Genomic DNA, 24,234 nt, shown 5'->3' on the forward strand with positions numbered 1-24,234 from the left:
TAAGTCTCCTCTTCCTTCAATTAATTGAGACCATAATTTGACACACAACTACAACAACAACAACAAGAAAAATGATTTCACAATTCATAATTTACTAGTCATTGATCTTTTCATTTATGCATTATATTATTTCTGCATTATATTACACCACCACAAATCCCCCTTTTTTTCAGCTACTTCGTATATTGTGCTTTTGTTTCCATCAAATAGCCCATTAAGTCAAGAGTTAATTAGGTTTTTTCAGAATTTCAGGTTCTTAAAAGGCCAATAGCAAAATTAAATAAGGTAATAAAAACTATAATTTATTCAAAAAGTGAAAAAAAGAACTTCATTCTCAATAATGAATAGTTGCTCCTTCTCCGTCGTCCAAAAGATTCTCCATGTACCGGAGAGAGATGAGTCGGTCGTCACAGTGCCAACACCGAGCACAGCGAGCTCATCGATGGCGCAGACGAATGTGAGAAGGAAGGAGGAAGGAGCAGAGCTTTCTTTGGTGTAACAACCCGAAAGGTCGGACCTTCGATCGAAGGGGTAATGGGTAAAAACAGAATCATGAAATGCGGGCCGCGGGGTCGATTCCGCGGACCGCTTTTTGCAAAAAAATCCTCTGTGGTGGCCGCAACGCTCCTCTGTTGTGTCCCCAAACTCTACACTTTGGTGGTGGGGTGCCGAAAAACTCTGCAGCCGCGCCCCCAAACAGAGCCATAATTCTTCAACTTGACCAAAGTGTAAAGCTTGCCGACATTGAGTTGAAGAAGAGTGTCTCTATAGTGGAAAAACTTAAAGCACTTACACTAGCATAAATGAAAAATAAAATCACAACTTGAACTAAAATGAAAACGAATGTCACACCGCAACTGACCCCCCCTTTGAGATCAACTGCGATGCGATAGAGGCGGTTGATTTGGTCAGACTAAATTTTCATCAGCACTCGTCAGGACTTGCACAATCATGACTCAATGTGTGATTAACTACTCTAACTAAATTACTCCAACATACATAATACATTTCATTTCATTTACATAAATATACTAAGAAACATAGAAAAATCATAACACTAAAATATATATATCATATGTAGAAAAGAACCACATGCTCTAGTCGAGCGCCGATGAAGAAAAGAAAAGCGATCGCGTGCGGGGATATAGGATAAAGTCGTTCGCGTCTGTGCCCTACAGTTCGCATTTGCGGCTTTCTACGGCGTCGTCTCGCCGCGGTTCTCCTACGCGGCTTTGTGGAACTGAGGTTTCGACTCTATCGAGCTCATTTGCGGTTCGGTTTACTGTCTTCTGCGCAGCGTCCCAACCTCTTCAGCCCTCTGCCCGATTTGCAGGGCTTCTCGATGGAGCTTCCTTCTTCGGGTGAACCTGACAAAACCTCTTTTGCCACGTTGTGGGTAATCCTTAGGGGGAGACGGTGGTTGTGTTTCCCTCAAGTTATAAGAAGAATCATTATGGTTTAGGTGGTTGCCCCTTTATTTAGAATGCAAGCAGGAAAAGTGGGAATGCAACACTCTTTTTCTTAGAGTCAGACATTTCAACCCTGACTGACAAATTCAAGTTTGCTGTCATTGGAAAATTTAAGTGGGGACACCCGAGGTTATCAGAAAAAATTTTGATGACCTCAAATTAGCAGTAAAGTGGAAAGTGGGGCTCATAGATGGAAGACATGAGATGGAAGACATGTTTTGATAGACATGTTTTGATTCAGTTAACCGTGTCTGAAGACTACACTCAAATTTTCTCCAAAAAATAACTTAACATTGCTCGTAAACCTATGAAGCCACTCAAGTGGTCTCCTGATTTCGACCCAAATCCTGAAACTCCCACTGTACCGGTATGGTTTAGTTTACCTGGTCTCAAGTTGTATTTTTTTCACCATCAGGTTCTCTACCCATCAGGTTCTCATCAGGTTCTCTACTCTATTGGGGTCATCCTTGGGGGATCATTTGAAACTAGATCTGTCTACTTTCAACCTAACCAGAACCTCGGTGGCCAAAATACTTGTGGAAATGGACATATGGTTCTCTACCGGTATTGTTTTGTGCATATTCAATTTGATAGATCTAAACAATCCACATCTAAGACATTACCTAAATTGTTTGATAGATTAAGATAACATATAAGAAGATGGTTTCACTTAAAAAAGAAACAAGCTGAGACTATGACAAGGGCGCTATGGAGGATCCATCTAGACAGTTCGGTCCAGCTTTGGTGGACCGATCGGTTCTCAAGGGAAGGGGTTGTCAACCCTACACCTCTCTCTTTTCTTTATCTCCCCCTCAGTCTTGCCTTCGTAGCACTTTCCCATTATAATTCCTTACCAATTCTAAATTCTAATTTATTTTATTCATTCTTGCCTAATATGAAATTCTATTAGTTTAACCGTCCTTGCATAATCTGAATTCTTATTATTTTTATTTTTCTTTCTTATTTTAAATAATGCCCAAAATATGTCCTAGTCGTCATTATAAATAGAGGGTGTTATACTTAGAGTTTTTTTAGTTTTTCGTTGAGTTTGCTTAAAGATTTCTTGTGTTGACTCCTTTTCCCATTTGTAGGTCTGTATCCAAGGGGGGAGTTTGCTCAAAAGGGAAGATTTTTTTATCTTCCCTAACCCTTCTCCTCCACCTTCCATAACAGTTGGCCACTACAATCACTCCCCAGCACCCCATCGTCCCCATTTTTGAAGCATACTCCTACTTTCCAACCCGGTAACCTTCCCCCAACACCCTGTCGTCGTTGTCCTGCAGCACACCAGTGCTGTCCAACAAGGCTGCCATTGCCACAGCACACTGTCGCCCCCTCACCACAGTCTATTAATGTTGTCTAGACTTCCTGATTGCTTTCCTGCATCCAGTTGACCCCCTTACAGTAGTTCTGCTTGTTGTCTAACTCACCTCTACATCACCAAGCACCCTTCCCTGAAGCTTTCCCTACCACCCCTCTACCAATACCCCAAACCAACCCCACTAACCACCCTTCCAACAAATTCGACAAACCTCCACCCATCCCTTTTCCCTTGTCATTTCGTCGCCGCCACCACCGCTCTCGGATTTTTCTTCTGGCCCTAGTCATTGATTGGTTTGTTGTTATAGTTCCCCTTTCCGTTTGTGTCGTGTTGAAATCCTATTTCAATATTAAAAAAATTTATTTTTGTTTCCGCAGATTTTCTAACTAGTTTCGATATCAGACTTGTTTTATCATCAAGTTAAAACACTAATGTTTGAAGTCTGATTAAGCATGAAGCAAAGATCAAAATGACATTTTAACTTCAATGAGTTAAACAAAAATGTGTAAAAGATAGGACCGAAGAAGCCACCGAAAGTTTATATAAAGCTTGAGGTTAAAACCAACTAACGCCATTGTCAACAAGTCCATTAAAACACCAAGCATTGAATTACAATAGTTGCCATCAATCTAATATTAACTTTGAAGGCTAGATCACAGACATGCATTCTTCAACGAGTTTGTCAAAATTGGAGTATAGGATCAAACGAATGTTAATTTCTAGACAAGTGAGAAAAAATAAATTGAGTTAATCACTTCATGAAGCTCGTTAAAGCTTAGAGCAAAAGGAAAATGCAATTTTTCTAATAAGTTGATAAATGCAAATGAACAAAACTTCATCAAATCAGCTAAAACACAAATCTAGAAAAGAAGGAAACTCAAATGTCTAATCCACCAAAAGAAATTTGTTGTCAAATCAAAAAAAAAAATTCATCATCGAGTCCATGGGGCACAAAACGTCGAGCAAATGTCGGCACCTTCATTAAGCTCAACAAGCTATTGCAGCCAAGCCAATGAAATTTAAATCTAACACAACTTACCGGCTGGATTTCTTAATCAAAAGAAAGCATATCACATTAACTAATTACTTAAAACTTCAAGTTGCAACATTGACTAAATTAACTTACAATTGTAAAATTATACAAATCAAAGTTGAAATTTGTAGTTTCTATTAACATATGTGAACCCAATTACTGCAGAGTCAATCAGTTTGCATCATAGTCCACTTTGATTGTGCATAAAATTTATTCAGCGCATTTGTTGGCCTTTGTTATAATTTTCGCTAATTGAAACAAGCAGATGAATTAAGGATGAATGTCGAAGAATGTAATAACACGCAAAGTGCAGGTGCGGCTATATTCATTTGATCGCCACTAGATATGCAAAATGAATATTAGAAATTATAGTGTGCTATTTAAAAATTCAAAGCTAAGTTTTGCGCACAAGAGAATTGTGAATAACTCACACAAAATAGTCTATTTAAAGTAGTTTCAAATCGTGTTCATATTTCATGAAATAATTTGCAATTCAAATATGATTCTAGAAGACATGTTTAAAAATGTGACATTTTCTTAAGGTCCTTAAATATGAATGTTAAAAATCCTCATGGTCTCCGACTATCATATTAAGCATTTAAATCTAAATATCAGAGAACATTGTGCATACTATTTAAAATTATTTCAAAATACTTCCTTCTTAAAAGCTAACAAAATTATCTAAATTATCCAAACATATAAAATTGTACATACCCATGTGTTTTAAGATTATGTGCACACTATTTCAAAAATTTAAAAAAAAAATTAAATTATACATTATACATGTTCTCGAGCAAGAACCATTAACTATAAAATAGAGTCGTGAATCTCGCATAATTACTCCAATCATTCTCCTCATACGAATCAGAGTTGATAAGATTGAAAATAAATTACAAATATAAATAATCCAAGTTTTCAACCCTAATGATAGTCATGATGATTGAAAATCACAATCAGTAATTTTGAATCAAGTCTTTCTTCAAATCGATAAAATAAAACATTTAAGTTCTATCACCCATAACTTACAACAAACTATATCCACCATTTATAATACATTAGCAAGTATGACAAGTTTATGATTAATCCAACTCGTTTGTAGTTAGTATCACATCAAGTATATTTTTATATTCACACTCGAAAAAAATTTTATATTGATAAGTACTTCACCTGAGTAATGGAATTAGTAGATATTATGGTTCATAGGAAGATAAATATCTTCTATAGTCAAAAAACTAAATAGGTTGGACAAAAGGCTAAGAAGACTGATAGCTTAGGTTTTAAACTTTAGTATTCAGGTAGACTTCATAATAAAAATGATGTTGGTGTAATTACATATAAGAGTCTGAAAGATAATGTTGTAAAAACCAATACAATTAGAGATATAATTATAGCACAAAAGACTTATTGATACGAAGATTTTTAATGTTATAACTGTTTATACTACTCAAGCAGGTTTAGATATAGATTTTCAAAGAAAAATTTTGAGATAATCTAAAAAAAATACAAATCTTAAAGAAAAATTTTTTATTGGAGATTTAAATGGACGTGTTGGTAGAGTAATAGAAGACTTTACAAATATTCGTGGTCACTACGGTTTTTGAGTGATTAATAAAGAAGGTAGAACTATATGAAATTTTACTTTAGCTAATAATTTTATTATTATAAATACTCTATTTAAGAAAATATATGAGCGTATTACAACTTATAAGAATGGATCTAGTAAAATACAAATTGATTTTTTTTTTTTTTTGAAAAAAAGATATCATGGAGAATGCAAAGATTGTAAATCATTCCAAGCGAAAATTTAAGTATTCCACATCAATTATTAGTTCTAGATTTCATGATCAAAAGTTGTAAGAAAAAAAATACAATTAAACATTGTCATAGAAAGATGAGAACACATAAAAGATACAAAAAAAAAAAATTTTTTTTATGAGTAACCTTCAAGATTTTAAAATTTCAAATGTTCATGAAGAAAATAATTCTCTGTGGAATGAAGTTACAAGCACTATTAAACAAGTGGCAAAAGAGAGGAATCAAAATAAAATGTTTGTATGAATAAAAATAGTTGGTGGCGAAATACTAATGTGCAAGAAAAGATAAAATATAAGTTGTGTTATAAAAATTGGATTAAATGTACAAACTTAGAAAACTGGGAAAAATATAATGTGGCCTATAGGGAGTGTAAGAGAACAATTTGAGACGCTAAGAATTCTACTTTTAGTGATCTTTATAATAAATAAGACACTAAATAGGTGAAAAATATATGCATAAAATAGCCAAACAAAGAAAAAAAAGATTCAATTTATGTAAAATATTTTAAATATGAAAATCAAAAAGTACTTTTCAAAGAAGAATATATTCAACATAAGTGGTAAGCTATTTTGATAAAATTCAAAAAGCATATTCAAAAAGTACTTTTCAATGAAGTTTTTTAAAATATGATCTATCTTAGTGATCTTATTAATAATACCAAAACTTTTTATTTTTAATAAGTTAAGAAAGTTCGATAAAAAATAAGAGTGGAAAATAGTAGGATTTTATGAAATCCCAATTGAAGTGTGGAAATAACTATAAAATTTGGGAGTTTCATGGCTTACTAAACTCTTTAATATTATTTTAAAAACAAAAAAGATGTCCAAGAATTGGAGGAAGAGTATTTTGGTCCATATTTTTAAGAATAAAAGGTAGGCACAAAAGTGTGCTGATTATAGAGGAATTAAGTTAATGTGTTATACCTTAAAATTACGGGAGAGGGTAACACAACATAGGTTAAGACGTGACAAAAATTTCTCATAATCGCTTTGGATTTATGTTGGGCAAGTTAACTATGAAAGTTATTCATTTATTGAGAGGTTTGATGCAGACTTACAAAAGCTTACGATAATTTTCCAAAAGATATTCTTTGCAGAGTTCTAGAAAAGAAAGGCTGAAAGATATGTATACTAGAGCTGTTACGTTTATCGAATAGGAGGATTGACCAAGTATTTTCTTATTTCGATTCAATTGCATCAAGGATCCACTTTTGCATCAAGGATCGACTTTAAGCCCATTTTCTTCTTCACTTATTGATGCTTTTACTGGACATTTAAAAGAGGTTGTACCTTTGTGTATGTCTTTCACTGGTGATATCCTTTTTTTGAGGATAAGAATAGAGAAATAGTTCAAGAAAAACTTGAAATATAGAGGTCTACATTGGAGTTTAAAGGCCTCCATTTGAATAGATCTAAAATTAAATACATGGAATGTAATTTTAATAGTAGTAGCTCTAGTAGCAGAAAAGTAACTATGGGTGATCATATTATTAAAAGGTGAGAATGTTTTAGATATCTCAGGTCTATTGTTCAAAGTGATGGTGATATAAATGGGGATGTTATTAGTAGAATTCAGGTTGTTTGGTTGAAGTGTAGGAATACATCAAGCCTAATGTGTGATAGAGAAGTACAACTTAGAATTAAAAGATAATTTTATAAGTTGGTGGCGAGACCTACAATGCTTTATGGCGCAGACTATTGGCTTTTAAAAGAGAAGCATATAACAAAGTTAAGTATTGTTGAGATGAGAATGCTTGTGGATTAGTGGCATGACATTTAAAGACAAAATGTGAAATGAAATTATCCATGAAAAAGTTGGTGTAGTTCCAATGACAGAAAATATTACAGAGAGTCGTCTTAGATGGTTTGGTCACATTAAACATCGATCATTTGATGATCCAGTTAGAAGAGATCTTTTAGATCTGACTTATGTTAAGAAAGGATGAGGTTGACCTAATTGACTAGGTTATTGGTAAGGGGACTGACTACCTCCTCTGACAAAGTAGACCAAATAACATGACAATCAAAGACAACAAAAGAATGAGAGATAATCGAGTTCGTCAACATTCCCTACAATCCACTTTAAGTTCACAATTATGAAATTATCATTCTAAACACAAATTTGTTGTTATTATATATTATGTCTAAATAATTAACACCTAATCACTAGATTTAATTTAAAATGTAAGGGCTTGCGCCTAAGAAAATCTCAAACCTCGTATGTTAAAATTCATATTCTATCTACTATCTCATCTGCCTTTTAAAAATTTGACCTGAAATAACATAGAAAATTCAACGAGAATCCAAGACAAGTTCCTAGTTTTTCAGTCAATTGTATCAACGATAGACTTTTATATATGAAATAAAATAGAACATGTTGTTTTGGCTCACTTTAGCAATCATATGGTCTCTATACAAATTCAAATATTATGAGTACAAACTAATTTTATACATTTCTTCATATCATTTCGTGTTGTTTGGTGCAACGCCTTCTAGGCCAGAGTGACAAGATAAGTAGGATGGATTTAAGTATTTAAGACCAATTATATAAAAAAAAAAAGATTCATGTACTCGACCCCACATAGTGGGATTAAGGCTTTGTTGTTGTTGTTATTATTATATATAACGAATGGTACAATAGCTTAAGATAAAGTTTCTAAAGTGAAAGCTAGTGATGCCAACCCGAGAAACAAAAGAACACAAAATATTATTGTTGAAAACTTCAAATGGATTCACAATAGATGTTCTTAAAATGGGAAATAAAAAGCACAAACACAAACAAGCCTCTAAAATGAGGACGGAAGTGGTGAATCTGGTTGGACAACAGAGGAGAGGTGGAATGGGGTTTATGATAACAGAGGTGGTGGCTGGAAAGGGTGGTGGCAGCATGTTTTGGGGAAAGGAGGGCCGGTGACAATAGATGAGGAAGTAGGTAGGTGAGACTGTTGCAAGGTTGGGTGCTAGATGGCTGGTTGTGGCGGATGGAGTTGCAGAAAAGGGACTAGCGGTGGCAGTAGGGGTGTAGGAGAGGCTGCTGGCAGCAGCAACAGAGGCATGGAGATGCCGACAACCCAAACATGGGGGGAATGAGAGACTGGTGGCAACAGAAATAGATAGAGATGGGGTTGTTGGCTGCAGTAGCAAGGAAGATGGGAGCTAAAATGGAAGCAGCAAGCAGGAAAAAGAGATTAGGCATAGGGCAGGTCGAGATAATCACCACCTCAGAGAAGAATACAGCCAAAACACCACCTGTTCTCGGATAAAGCCCTAACAAGAAAAAAAATGCTTGGAGTTAGAAATCTGAACTCAGCAAAAACTAAACCCTAGATAGAAGTAACATATATTTATGATTGGTGAAATAGGGGGGAGGTCGGCTAATCCCACCGATTAGAGTAACGGACGATCAGCCTCCCTTTTGGACCGACAAAAATATACTAAACCACAAAGTCAAGACCCAATTGTAAATCAGTCTCTCAGGGTTAAGGAAATTTCGACTTTATTCGTCGAAGCTTTTGAGTCCTCGTGGTATGGTGTCAAGTTCGCGACATTGAACGTAATCATTCAGCTTGTAAGCGTTGTCAAGTCCCCTGGCAAGTCGATCTTGTAAGAGTTGTCATTCAGCTTCCGAAGTATTCTGAAAGCTCCATCTGCTCGGGACTTGAGTTTTGAGTTCTACAAATGCTTTTGCTCGAAATCTATCTTTCCTCAATCGGATTCACATTAGGTCCCCTTCTTGAAAAGCAATCGCAGCAGCAAGCAGAGAAAAGGGAGAAGGCGTGGGAGCATGTTGGGGTAGTCACCGTCTCGGAGTAGGATACATACCGCAGCACCACATGTCATTGGATACAGTCCCAACAAGGAGAAACTCCTGGATGTGGAAATCTGAACTTAGCTAAAACTAAACTCAAGACAGCAACAACATATACTTATAATAAGTGAAATAAAGGGAGGGGGGAAGGGCAACAGTTCTTTCCCATCAAAGTGTCGATCGGTCTAGTCTCCCTGTTAGACAGGCACAAACATGTTAGACCAGTCGGTCCAACCAGAGCCCTATCCCCCAGCCCTGTGTCCGCTAATTACTTAAAAATGAAATACCTCGAGAATATTATACAGTAAAAAAGTGTAATAGAAGAGAATAAAATTTCATAAGAAAGTTATCAGGCTAGCTATGATATATGAAATAAATGCTATTATGTGATACACAAGTCATTTATAGCCAAATTGAATGTAACCAAATTAAAAATATTAGAATGAATTTATAATAATATTATGAAGCATAAATCAAAACATAATTATAACTGAGACGCAATAAAAGTGACACCAATTGAAGAATATGTAGGGAATTAGACAACTTAGGCATACACTCTTGAGATCAGAATACACATCAATTAAATATCTAGGAAAATTCAAAAAATGCAACAAAAGCCTCGTGCATTCGATAAAGATAAATGTAACAAAACTAGAAATAAATAAAAAAATGCAACTAACACTTCATACGACATTCACTAATAACAAAAAAAAGGGCTTCAAAGGGCTTATCCATTAGACAGATCCTTTGAAGTGGTTGCTAAAGACTTGGATTTGAACAATACCTACACCAAAATAAATCTCATAACGCAAACTTTTGGGGTGGGAAAAATTGAAAATTAATAGTTTAATAAAAACCTACCCAACAAATTAGTGAAAAAGAAAATTGTTGATGACGATGGACTTCTAATTGACAATATCAGAGTACGAACTTAAAATAGCATCAATAGCAATCATTGTTTAAAATATAATAATCCTTTTCTAAAAATATATAATTCCACATGCATAAATGTTCAAACAAATGAATGTAAACTATTGACAAAATTAAGAATAAGTAATTTCACAACAAGGTAATGCAACAAATAGTTAAAGGGAAAAAATTGTACACAACCTTAGTTTCTTGTGTAGAATATCCCCATTCAGGAGAAACCTCAATAATATTGAAAATTTGTTGGAGACCAGAAGACTGATTCATAGGCATAAATGAATTTGAATTTGAACTATCACCATTTGACATCAGTGGAACATCCAAAGCATCAAAGGAGTCATTTTTCAAGTTATCCCACTGCCCAAATCCATTTTTGCTATTGAAGATGTCATAATCAAACATCTGAGACACTTCACTAACAATCGGTGGCTTCAAGTTAAGATTGCTGGCATTTAGCAGAACAGAATGCAACCCTTGATCATCTTGATTCCCAAGATCTTCAGTCTCTCCTCGCTTAAAACCATGTAAATGATCAGCACAAACTAATTTAATAGGATGAACGATAAATAATTGGGATGGAATCAAGCTATCCTATAAAATGATAAACAAAAATAGCAATTCAACTTTCAGTTTCCCAATAATGAATAAAAATGATAAGATGCAGAATAAATGTTGGTTAGTTCAACATTTTAGTGCAGCATTTTTCAAAAGAAAAGAAGTCGACAGAATCCCAAATACACACCTAAACAACCTTAGAGGAAAAAAATACAAAGAATAATAATCAATGCCAAAAGGCATGAAATATTGCATGACAGAATAAAGTTTAATAAGAAAATAACAAAAAGAGACATGCCTTGTGATGTAGCAAAAGAGATGCATCAAAATTAGTCTAACTTTTATCTATAACTTATGTTTTTAAAGATTACTTACAGGGTTTTATTTCAATTTTATATTTCTTAGTACTAGAATTAAACTTATTTATCACAATCTAGATCTGAGTTCGAACTAATTTAATTTTCCTTTGTAACCCTACACATCTATAAGTAAGGGTTTATCACTTGAAATTTAGTCAAAATGATAAAATTTATTTGAAGGATTTCCTCCCCATTAAGCTTCCCTCCCTCCCTCATCATGTTTTTACAAGAAATTGATCTCTTTATCTTTAGTCAAGTTTTTCTCGCCCTATAGATTCTCTCGACCCACAGCACTCTCTCTTCCACGCTAGAGGAAGTATGAAAATCCTTCCACAAGGTTTAAGCAGATTCTATCTTGCAAAAATATTACAACTGAATTTTCTTCTCCCCTAGAATGCATACCAAGAGACCAGAATCAAGGAAGAAGAATAACATCAACCAAATTGATTATCAGGTATGTCCCATCATCAAACTTAATATCAAATTTGCTCTTCTACTACATGAATTGATATCAGAGCTAAAAATTCCTTTAAGGTAATGATATATAAACACTAGCCACAAATATGCATCATTACCATTACCAAATCCGGCAAAAGCAACAAATGCCACAATAAAAATATATTGAAAAAAAAATTTTAAAAACAAGACCCTATAATTAAGCCATATGAAATTTTTCCTTTTATTAACTTCCACTTGCGCTTGTTTGCTTTAGCATTGCCAAAAGTCTTCTTCCTCAGTCAACGCTTCTACTGATCACGCATTTTCGCTCAAGCCATTTATTTCTCTCTTATGCACATTCTCTAGAGGTCCATTGAAAATCAATTCTTCATGCTTGTCCGGCCTCATTCGATAAGCTGGACGGCTTGGAATCACCGCGCCAGGGACTAGTCTATAGAATATTGGATATCACGTAGTGGCAGTAATCCTCCTGTAATTGCAGCATCAAAAATTTCAGCAAACTCATTCACTAGAGGCTGAATGACTTCAGAAATGGATTCAACGTTAGAGTTCATTTCCACCAGGATAACAACATTATCCCAATTGGCTTTCTACAAAGCTTTTAAAAATAGTGAATGGGGGTTGTTGGAGTTGTTGCTGATGTCGTGCTCCGATGAATACAACGTATCAACTTTCTCAGACATCGGCATTTACACAATTCGGACACCAACACCATCAAGGCTGAAGGAAAAGGTTTTAGCTTCACCATCAAGAACAGTTTTCCTATCATATTGCTCCGGCCTAACCAAAAATATATGACATCCATCCATATATACTACATCACACAAAACCTAATCTTGGCATCTGCCTATGCAAAAGTTAATGAAGCAACTTTTGGACACGGAAACGTCTGCAATTTGAATCCAAGATAGTTTATAAGGCTGTAGATGAAATTCGGTTTTCAATTGAAATTTGTCAATTATTATAGTTGACCCAACATTCTCACAGCTCCCTCAGTCAATAATCAGCTAACAAGCATTGCATAGGAGAGTGCAACGGAATGGAAAATATTATGACAAAGTCAAAAGTCTTCCTTCCCAGTTTAACAAGACTCTGAATAACCAGCAACTCACCTTCATTTTCTTCCATGAATGTCTACCCGAGCTGAACATTATTGCACTTTGCGGCCTCTCCGTCAATTTCTTGTTGAGGTTCCTCCACAAGCAAAAAACTTAGGACGATTTGGACAATTTTCAGCAATATGACCAAATCCATTGCATTTAAACATTTGTGGGCTAGATAAGAAAAGTTGACGCCTTGTTTTGGTTAGATTTGTGAGACTCCAATGCATTTCTCAAAGAGTTTCCTCATTCAGGCCCGATCCTAGATGTTGATGTTCATTCAATTACGGCAAATGCTTTCTTTCAGTACAAAGCTGTTAGTCTTTCCACCTTCAGACCAAGTTGATCACATCTTGCAAACACCAGTAAAGTTGTAGTTGTACAATATTGGCAAGATTGGAATGTAATCCACTAATGAATGCCGCAGCAGTATTTTCTTCTTAGTTCAGCCAAATCACACTTCATCATGTACCTTTCAAAACCCACCACATATTCTTCCACTGTTAAATTGTTCTGCAGGAAATGGTGCAATTTCAAAAATAAAAATGATAGTATTGACCCAGTATGTACTTTCTCCGTCGGATAAAATCTTGACGCATAAAATATACCTCAATTATCGCCCTTCCTCAAATTTCAATCAAAATAATTTTATTAAATTATGCATGAAAAATCGATCAATTCCTTATAAAACACTGTATATAAATTATGAAAGAATAGAGAAACATAAAATTTGAAAATTTTTAGTTTACATAATTAAATTAACCTTAATTATTTCCCTAATCACGCAGCTTCACTGTAGCCAACCAACATTCCTTCGCCTTTTAATCCTTCGTTTGGTCGAATAGGGCTAAAACTTCGCATTCTTTCCTCCCCTCCCGATTTTCCTTCTCCCAAGCTCTCGAGTTAGCTTGGCAGATACTTGGCAGAAGACCTAAGGGAGGAGCCACGATCGCAGCAGGCCAGCAGGCGCGAGCGGAAGGGACGAGCAGTCATTTGGTAAGCTGCGACCTACTCCCCTCTCCCTATTTCTCCTCTCTTCCCCGATTTTTCTCCCTGCTCCTTCCTAGAGCATCAAAAGCAGCAAGGGAGCTGCGACTCTTGCTACAATGCAAGGGCCGAGGGCACCAGACGGGTTGAGCGACCACGGGATGCGGTTTAGGGCTCTCGGATAGTTTTGTAAGTGTGAATCTCTTTTTCACGACATTTGAGGCAATCATTTTCTTCCTCGAACTTTCATTTTGAGTTTTGCCTCGTTTTCCATGTCATTTTTCTTTTTGGTAGTCGTCGGAGGCGTCCATTGTGCTCTGGAACGTAAAAGTTCTTTTGTGAGCTTTCATAAGGGTTCTAGCATGATATCAGCATAGAGGAAGTGTGTACGGAGGTAATAGAAAGTAAATTTGGTAGTTTTGGAGAAAGATTGGTCGTCGAGAAAATCGTTTAAGGTATGTTTTAGCAAATCATTTATATTTTTGGTTAAATTATTTTATTAGCCAAAAATATATTTAAAACCAACGTTAATGGAGAATTTCAGGTTATTTGTTTGCGCGAGGAGGGGAGTCGGGTACAGACTCGAGGCGAGAGTGTGGGCTTTCATTGTAAAGCAATCCTGTAAATTTCAGGTAAATTAATCCTAAGTTCATAAGATTATTTTGATTAATAGAATTTTTTAAAATCTAAAAAATTTAAATATTATGTTTAATAGGTTATTAAGCTCAACTTAAAATCACCGCAACCTCCAGCTAATTGTCGATGATTAAGAATTTAGCGTGACAACTAAGATGAGTAATCACATTTCTAAATTTCAGTAATTTTCTTTAATTCAGACTGTATGTTGATTTATATGTATGATTCAATTTAGTTAAATTTATAGTGCAACAAATTTTTATACTCCTAGATGGAAGAAGAGATATGCATGATAAGCATAGTAGGAAAAGATGTACATGCATGAAAGATATGCATGAGGCAAATGATATTTAGATAAACATTATATGTAAGATAGACATGTAAAAAAGATATGCATGATATAAGTAAGTGATATGTATGAAATAGACAGATGAATGATAAAAAAGACAAGAATGATGAATAGTTGCACAGCAAAGAAGTACGCATGTTAGTAGATTGCATAGAAATGTTTCATAATAATGTATGTATGAAGAATAAAATTACTTATATGTGAATGTTTGTATATGCATGTTTATAAGAGGATTTCACCCCTTAATGATATAGGTATGAGAAGTCAGTGTACCCGCGCACATAGAGTTTTTCTATCACCCCAGACAATTATGATAATTAGTTCAATATTCACTGTGCCGACAGGATAACATCGACCAAGGAGGAGTGTAGCAAAACTTACCTCCCCAGAAAATTGTAATGTTTATATTATTAATTGTTGTGCTGACGGGATAATATCAGCTAGAGGTAAGTAAACATCTTTCCACTGAAACAATTACGTTGTGTAGATCGTTAATCGTTGTGTCAATTGGGCAATATCGGCCAAGATTGTGTTAGGATTGTTGGCGGCGATCCTCACAAAGACAAATATGTACGTAAAGTATAGAGTAAATGTAAATTTAACATGAATGATTATAGCATATTAAGCATGTTCATTTAGAAAAAGGAAATTGATGTATGCATTAGAATATATCAGATTACTTATAAGTATATATTCCAGATTGCTTAAAAATATGAAAAACCAGCATATCATGTGTATATATCAGATTGCTTACAAAATATGAAGAACCAACATATTATATGATCTCTTATAAACTCACAACATGCATATTGAATTTTTCTCCTTGGATTACTGTAGTCTAGAAGTGTGATTACTCTTGAGTTATCTCTAGATAACTAATTATTTTACTTTAATATTATTTTTAAGTTTTAAACATTTGAACAAGATAAATAGAAGAGGAAAACATGGATACAAAAGACGAGAACAACAACAAAAAATGTTAATTTTAATTGATCTCTTTAGTGGTTTTTCCATGTTTTATTTTGATTATTAAAATGTTAGTGAGAGAGTAATAATAGCAGAGAATTGATTTCCACCGTCTGTTCTTGTCTTGGTTAACTCCAAGCTCCGGGCCGAGTCGTGACATAGTTATAAGTTGGAATCTTCATCACTATTATCTTCTTGATGGAATGGATTGATCTCATCTCCTTCTTCCACAAATTCAGGTTCAATTTCTCTCCTTTCTACACCTTCCTTGGTTTCGAATCAGTTGAGATATGTTGTTGATTGATCTCCCTCTCAGCTCTTCGATCATCCTTTCTTCATTTTGCTGTTGTGGAATCTTGCAAGGCGCCATCTTGCCATAGATCGGATATCAATTTGAAGCACAACAAAAGTATTAAGAAAAAAAGGCCACACATAAGCAGAATTTCGCAATTCTGCACCTGAAACAGCCATCGAAGGAAATGCAACAAAGAAGAGTCCACATAAAATAGCAACAAGGAGAAACCAGAAATAAAACAAAGGAGATAGAATTTTGTCAGCAATCGAACAGCAATGGATGAATCTTTATTCAGCCCAAGAAACTCACCACCTGAAACATTCAAGATACAGCCAGAATAGCATAAGTGATTCAAGAAAACCAGAAAATTTCTTGAAATTCTATCAGCAATCGAACAACAATTATGAAATCTGTTATTTCTATGTCTGGTCTACAGGTAAGTTGGTTTTGTGTATACCTAAGGGGAATTTAACTTTTTTATTATTACTATATTTTAGATGTAAATAGGCTTATTATGTTTAGGTCTAAGGGGATAAACATCTAATAATTCTTCAACAAATCAAATAACTCAACCAGAAAACAAAGATAAACATCTAGATCGAGAGGCAGACGGTCACTCCGAATTCCTCTATTTCGAGAGGTAGCAAATCTTTCTTAAACCCAAGAACTAAGACTCACAACTCAATCTCATGTATCCCCTTAGACCTAAACATAATAAGCCTATTTACATCTAAAATATAGTAATAATAAAAAAGTTAAATTCCCCTTAGGTATACACAAAACCAACTTACCTGTAGACCAGACATAGAAATAACAGATTTCATAATTGTTGTTCGATTGCTGATAGAATTTCAAGAAATTTTCTGGTTTTCTTGAATCACTTATGCTATTCTGGCTGTATCTTGAATGTTTCAAGAAGTATTGTGTTTATCCGAGTTTTTATGGAAATGAGTGCCAATTTTAAGATTGGATAGTATCAAATTAGTATAAGAGCATCGTTCTTGGGAATTTTGAAAGAAAAATTAGGTATATGCTCGGATCATGGCTCTTGGAGGAAGGATCCCCATGCAGAAAGTTCAGATCGGGCTGTTGCAGGGACGTCAGTGTGGGATCGCTGCAGAGACGCCAGTGTGGGATCGTACAAAAGGCAAAACATGGAATCACAACTTAAAGGGACTCGCAAGATCGTGGTTGTCTGCGCGATACAGTCACGTCGACTACGTATTATGGTCGCGATCAAAGCTAACGAGGAAGGCAGTGACAGGGTATGCAGCATACAGAAACCCGAAACTCCCATTCTTCCTCCACTCGTGCAGTCTACGTGAACCCATCGTGATCAAAACCACCGAGGAAAACAAAAACAAGGTAAGTGGCATACTAAAACCTGAAACTCTTGTTTTTCACTTCTTTCCGCTATCGTCCACGCAATATGTAGTCGTGATCAAAGTTGTCCGACACGACAAAAACGGGTGGGCGGCTTACCGAGACCCAGAACTCCCATTTTTCTCTTCCTTACGTGTCGTTTATGCAATATAATCGTCATCAGAGCTATCGGGCAAGGTAGAAAAGTGGAGGCAGCTTATGAGACCCGAAACACCTTTCGACTCTGTCCGCTTCGTCTTCGTTCATGATCGAGACCAGAGTTAAATAGGAAAGGCTTCAACGAGGATCTGTAACTCAGGCCCTTTTCTCCTCTCTGTCTTCGCAACATAGCCGAAATTAGAGCTAGCTAAGATGGCCACGTACAGACTGCGGCATACAGAGACCACTAAGTTTCATCGTTCTCCTCCTTTCGCTCTGTCCTCGCGATACACTAGCGGGATAGTGGTTTACAATTATGAGATAGCTACTATCCAAGATCCCCGAAGTTAGCGACCAGATCAGGCGTGCCCTCGGGATGGAGCCCCGCGTTATTTGAAAAGCTGACAACAGAATCACGACATTCTTGTTGGGATCCAAGCTAGCTGGGAAGCTGACAAGATCTCGAGTTTTGAAACCCTACAAGAAGCAATGTCAATAAAGAAAGTAGATGACTTGGAGGAGAAATTGAAGGAAGAGGAGGGGAAACTCAAATCTGAGATGGAAGAAAGGCTTTTTACCATAGAAAATAGATTATCTTCCATAAAGATCCGAATGGAGGACGGATTTGAGAACATAAGGGAAATGCAAGAAATCATGAAAAAGATAATGTAATCTCACACAAAATTCCACCCACCATAGGGTCGAGAGATAATGTCGGGAACAGACTCCAGCGGAAACAACTAAAATGATTCGCACGGCATGAGGGTGGTTTTAGGTAGATAGGGAGATGTGATATCAAGGAAGGAAACTCGGAGCAGATCCGACTGGCAGCACTTTGAAGAAATAATACGACATTTAGAAGGCTTGGACAAACAAAAGTAAACAAGATCGAAGTTGACAGAGATGGAAGAGACATGTGAGACGGAGTTAACAGAGATTTTGATGACTGATAAGCCACAGGATGAGTTTTCCGGGGTTGCGATATTCTCTAAGATTGTTTGAAAATTAGGCCATAAACCGATTCAAATGCAGCCAAAAGATGTGCACAATACTACATTTTGAAGTTCCTATGGGTCACTATGAATTCCTGAATAAATGAAAAAAATGGTCAGATAATGACTCTAAATGGAAGAAGCCTGACTTGATAAAGCAGCAATCTAATTTTTTTTTCCCATCTTGAGGACAAGGTGTCTTTTGGGGGGATCTATGCCTAATTTAAGGGCAAGTTTATCTTTTGTATGCCTAAGGGCAATTTAGTCTTTTTATTATTACTATTGTTAGGTATAAATAGGCTTATTATGTTTAGGATTAGGGGGGTGCATGAGATTGAGTTGTGAGTCTTAGGTCTAGGATTTGGAAGAGATTTCCAACCTCTCGAATTGTAGGAATTGGGAGAGACCGCCTACCTATCGAATTGTAAGTATTTATCTTTGTTTTCTTGTTGGGTTATTTGTTTTATTAAAGAATATAGTGTTTGCCCTAATTTTTCTAGAAAGGCATGCCAATTTTAAGCTCGGATCGGGCAAATTGGTATCAGATTTTAATTGAGTTGTTGCTAAAATCACATACTAACTCATATTAATAAATATGTTACACAGCAAGGGGCAATACGTGGAGAGCCTTGTCGAACCCGTCACACCAAACTCGGCCTTTGATTGAACAAGCATGCAACCCACAACTAAATACCTTAAGTTAATTTTTTTTATTCATATTTTTCACATTACATTTGAAAATTTTAATGATTATTTGTATTTTTATATCTAGAGAAATTGTTAAATAAAAAGAACATTAAAATCTCGATATTACATGTATGAATATATAATAATTTGTAAATATTTGTACGAATTACATAACGTATGGTAGGCCGATGAATTAGTGCGTGATTTTAGCAAAAACTCATAAAATTTAAAAGTATTATTCTTTAAAATAATATGATGTGAGAAAAGTAACATTGAAAATTTTAGCATAAAATGTTAAGCCAACTAATCATTTCATAAAAGTAGACTAGAATAATTAAACATTCAATTTGTTTTCTTTCTTTTTAATTCATAGCCACATAAGAGAAGATAAGCTTTCAATAAAAAAGTATAACTTAGAGTAATCATCATAAGAATATCTAATACATGAAAAATCTTAATCAAGCTGGCTAAAATCACACACTAACTCATGCTATTAAATATCTTACACAACAAAGGGCAAGACACCGAGAGCCTGGTCGAACCCGCCAAACCGAACTAGCCCTTCACTCGAACATGCAAGCAACCCATAGCTAAAGACCTTATGATAATTTTTTATTTATATTTTTCAAATTATAATCGAATATTTTAATAAATATTTGTATTTTTATACCTTTTTTAATATTTCAAATTGAAATGTTTCAATTTTTTATTGCAACGAAAAAAGAAGTATTTTATTTGTGTAATGTAAAGTTAACAATTTATATGCATGAAAAAAAAATATTTAGGTATGGCAAATTACAAACACAAGATCCGACTTGGAAATATGCAAAATTAAAATTAATTTGTCATACATACATTAATTGTGGTAAGGAGACGAATGAAGCTATATCCCGAGCCAAGGAGCACCTTATTGGCCCTTTCAATACATTAAAATGAAGTAATGTTATTAAGCATAAGAAAGTACCTTCGGATGTAAGAAATGAGTTGTTTGTCCATCAAGATAGAGTAAAGAAATTCAAACAAAATTAATATATGGAGGACAATGAGAAGGTGATTGACCTAATCGAAAAAATAAATATTCAACCGCACTTGCATACTGTAGTAAGAGAACATATGAACTATGTTATGGATCGGATAGTATTAGTATATCTAAAATAACAAGTTTAATGCATACTTTCTATATAAAGATCTTGAAAGAGAAGTTGCTAAGAAAAAAAAATATGAGACAGATAAGAATTAAAAAAAATGTGGATATAAGTATCAGAGAAAGAACTTTACAGCACATTGTCACGTGCTTTTATCAAGCAGAAATTCCTTTTATGTAGTAAAATCGACGAGTTTGATCACATGGTTGAGGCAATTGTAAAATCTAAACCAGCTCTTCGGCCTCTATCTTATCATAAGTTAAGAGTTATTCTACTTAAAAAAGTTTGCACAGCTATGAATGATATGCAAGATCATAAAAAAACTTAGCAAAAGAAATGATGCACTCTTAAGTCTGATGGATGGATTAATCATGAGAATGCATTTACATAGATCTTATAGAAATTAATTCTTTTTGGCTAATTCATATTTAGGCACTATATTTTTAGCAGCAAGGATGTATCTAAATATTCAAAAATTATAGAGAAGCTATTTAAGCTCTTACATGCATAAATAGGAAAAAAATTGAAGAAAAAAATGTGTTTCAAGTGGTTATAAATAACATGCCAATCATATGCTTCCATGTATGTAATTTATTTTACTTACTATTAAATGCAAATAAATTTTATTTTTCTTTAAATTAAAGAATGTCATCACATTTTTGTTTGGTTCATGTAGGTCAAATGCTAATGGAAAAAAGGAAAATACATGTTTGGACACTATGTGCAACATATTATAAAGATTTTATGTTGGAGGATATTGAAAAAAAAAAAGGTGAAGTGGAAAGTATTATCAAAATAACTTTATAGCTAACGGACTATATATACAATAATGGACTTTTTTTTAGCATGATAAAAAATATACTAGTGATGCAGAATTGGTAAGACCAAGAGTCACTTGTTTTGCAGATTCATTTCTCACTCTTGCCAACATATAGAGACAAAAAAAAATTTAAAGCGTATGATTGTTTTAGAAGATAAGGAAAAACCTAATTTTAGTGTTAATAATTAAAAAAAGATTGGGGAGATCATCCTTAACATTAGTTTTTGTAATGACGTGTTTTACACATTAAAGGTTATAAGTTCAACAGTGAAGATGTTAAGGTTAGCATACAGTGACAAGCAACCTGTAATGGGTTATATTTATGATGCAATGAACTAAGTCAATGATACCATCAGTAGTGCATTTAGAAAAGATGAAAAGAAAATGAACAAATATTTTAAATTATTGATAACATGTGAAGATGGCAACTCCGCCAGCATTTGCATCAACCTGGAAGTATCCTAATTTAGAAATTTTTATAAGAATAAGTCTAAAATAAAATCATATGCACAATTGACTGAAGACATGTATGCAGTTATTACAAAATTAGTACAAAATCTAAAAAAGAATACAGATGAACAACTTTCTAGTTATAATCATGCTAGTGATCTTTTAGCAACTGATTACACCATCCGCAGCAGAAATAAAAAAAGTTCCAAGTATGATTAACTGATTTTTATTCGCTTTATTTTCAATCTTAATTTAAATAGTTTTTGTTTGACATGACATTATAGTTATAACAACTGGGTGACGAGAGATGTATAGTGCATATACCCAAACCTTATAAAAATTGACTTGGATTGACTTGGAGTACTACTAACTGCAAAAGCAATTGAAGTATCTTAGAACAAAATAACAATTTAAAATTTTAAACATACTAAATAATTAATATGTTTTATGTGTTTATTTTATTATTATTTACAAAAAAGAGATTCGCTAAATCAAGAGTGCTTGAATTATTTAGTTTTTATCAAGTCAATCAAGCTTTAAAGAGAAGATTCAATTTGAGAGTTTGAATTCAATTGATGAAGATTGCAAGTTGTTGAATGGAGAAATGGAGGATGTTGATTTCAAGAGAAGTTGATTGAAATCGACCTGTAATAATTAGTCGGGCAAAAAAGGAGTGGTTCATCTACCTTGATGACTAGTTCATCTCGACATGTATTTGTTTCTCCCATGCCAGGAAGAGAAGATTAAAATTATTCACAAGAAGAAGATGATGAAAATTTTGAGGACAAAGAAATTCAAATTGAGGGAGAAACGGATTATATGAATGAATGTGATGATAAAAACTACTGAATTACTTTAGCTTGTTATATGAAAATTAAGACTAGGGCTATAAAAAAAGCTTATTGTTCGTGAATTGCTCGTGTTCAACTCGTTAAGTAGCTTGAATTTAGTTCATTCATTAAGCAACCAAGTCAAACATAAACAATTTTATGAGCTTGATTAATAAACAAACCGAACAAAAACAAAGGTTTGTTCGTTCGGATTTGGCTCGATTTGGCTCAAAAGAATTTAATACTTGTATTTATTTATATTTTTATATTAATTAGTTAATTTTATTTAATAAAATTTAAATATTTTAATCTTAAAAGTTATTTGGCAGCATAATTATAGAAAGTATAAATATGTGTTAGATTTATGAATACATAAGAATTAGCTGGTATGTATACGCCCTTAGAATTTCCCCAAGCCTCTGGATTTAGGTGGTGCAGAAGTATATACAAAATAATTGGGAGCAATGTATGTGAATATCCCTTGGAATATTTCGCCTTTGCTCGTTTGGCAAAGAGACGACTTCAATTAGCTGGTAGACTCGTAAATAAAAAATAATTTGGTGATATGTATATAAAAATGTCCCTTGAAATATTCAACGTTTGGTAAAGATGACCAATATTTTAGTAGTTTAGTCCCACATTGACACTTATGTGAGAAAAGCACTTTAAACTCAAATTAATTTTTTTATGTGCAAAGCGGCAGAGCTTTAGAAGATTGTACTTATGAAGTAGGTGACTTTATGTAATATATTTATTTTGAATAATATTTTCTTTAATTTTCAATATAAGAAGAGGCAGGGCAACATTTAAACGAGTCGAACACGAGCTTAATTCAGCAAATAATCTTAAATCGAGTCGAATACGAATAAATTATTCATGAGTCATTTCGAACACGAGCCAAACACGAACATAAAAAAATTCAAAAGAGTCAAACACGACAAGCTTTGGGCTAGCTCAAGCTTGGCTCATCTACACCACTACTTGAGACTTCATTAGTTTTTTATGCTTTAAAATTTAAATTATTAAGTTATTAATTTTTTCTGCAATTTATAAGTTTTTAATTATTGTTGTAAACTAGAAAAAATTATTTAAAATTTTAATTTGTAGACTCACATTTAATTATTATCTTCAACTTATATATTAAAGCACATTCTTCTTTATTTTTTATCAACATTTAATGCATATTTTTGTTTGTTTAATAATAATTCATGAATATATTTATACATGAATAATTTCATATAACACGAACGAGCTTTGGGCTCGCTCAAACTCGGCTCATCTACACCACTATTTGAGACTTCATTAATTTTTTTATGCTATAAAATTAATTTTTTTAAAGTTATTCAACTTTTCTGCAATTTTTAAGTTTTAAGTTATTATTTTAAACTAAAATAAATTATTTAAAATTTTAATTTGGAGACTCACATTTAGTCTATATTCAACTTGGGTATTATAGAACATTCTTTTTTATTTTGTATCAACATTTAATGCATATTATTGTTTTTTTAATAATCATTCATGAATATATTTATACATGAATAATTTTATATAACATATTAGTGTTTTGATTAATAAAAATGTCACTTCACTTCGCATTTTGTGCTATGCACTTAAAAAAAAATCCTATGAATCGCATTATGCATTTGTGTTTTGATTACACGGCTCTATCTCTCTCTCTACCCCCCCCCCCCCCCCCCCCCCCCCCCCCCCC

At 34.0% G+C, this 24,234-nt stretch overlaps 1 protein-coding gene across 1 annotated transcript in view; it reads right to left on the reverse strand.

Annotated features, from left to right (window-relative positions):
• Positions 1-306: 306 nt before the first annotated feature.
• Positions 307-24,234, reverse strand: part of LOC110039033 (calmodulin-binding transcription activator 5-like) — a 141,514-nt gene continuing 117,586 nt past the window's right edge. The window contains exons 8-9 of the mRNA XM_020743977.1: positions 10,556-10,885; positions 307-765 (exon numbers count right to left, since the gene is read on the reverse strand). Coding sequence (XP_020599636.1) covers positions 307-765; positions 10,556-10,885 — 789 coding nt within the window. The remainder of the gene's footprint in view (positions 766-10,555; positions 10,886-24,234) is intronic.

Source organism: Phalaenopsis equestris, unplaced genomic scaffold (assembly GCF_001263595.1).
Source record: "Phalaenopsis equestris unplaced genomic scaffold, ASM126359v1 Scaffold234903, whole genome shotgun sequence".
In the NCBI taxonomy this organism is placed as follows: Eukaryota; Viridiplantae; Streptophyta; class Magnoliopsida; order Asparagales; family Orchidaceae; genus Phalaenopsis; species Phalaenopsis equestris.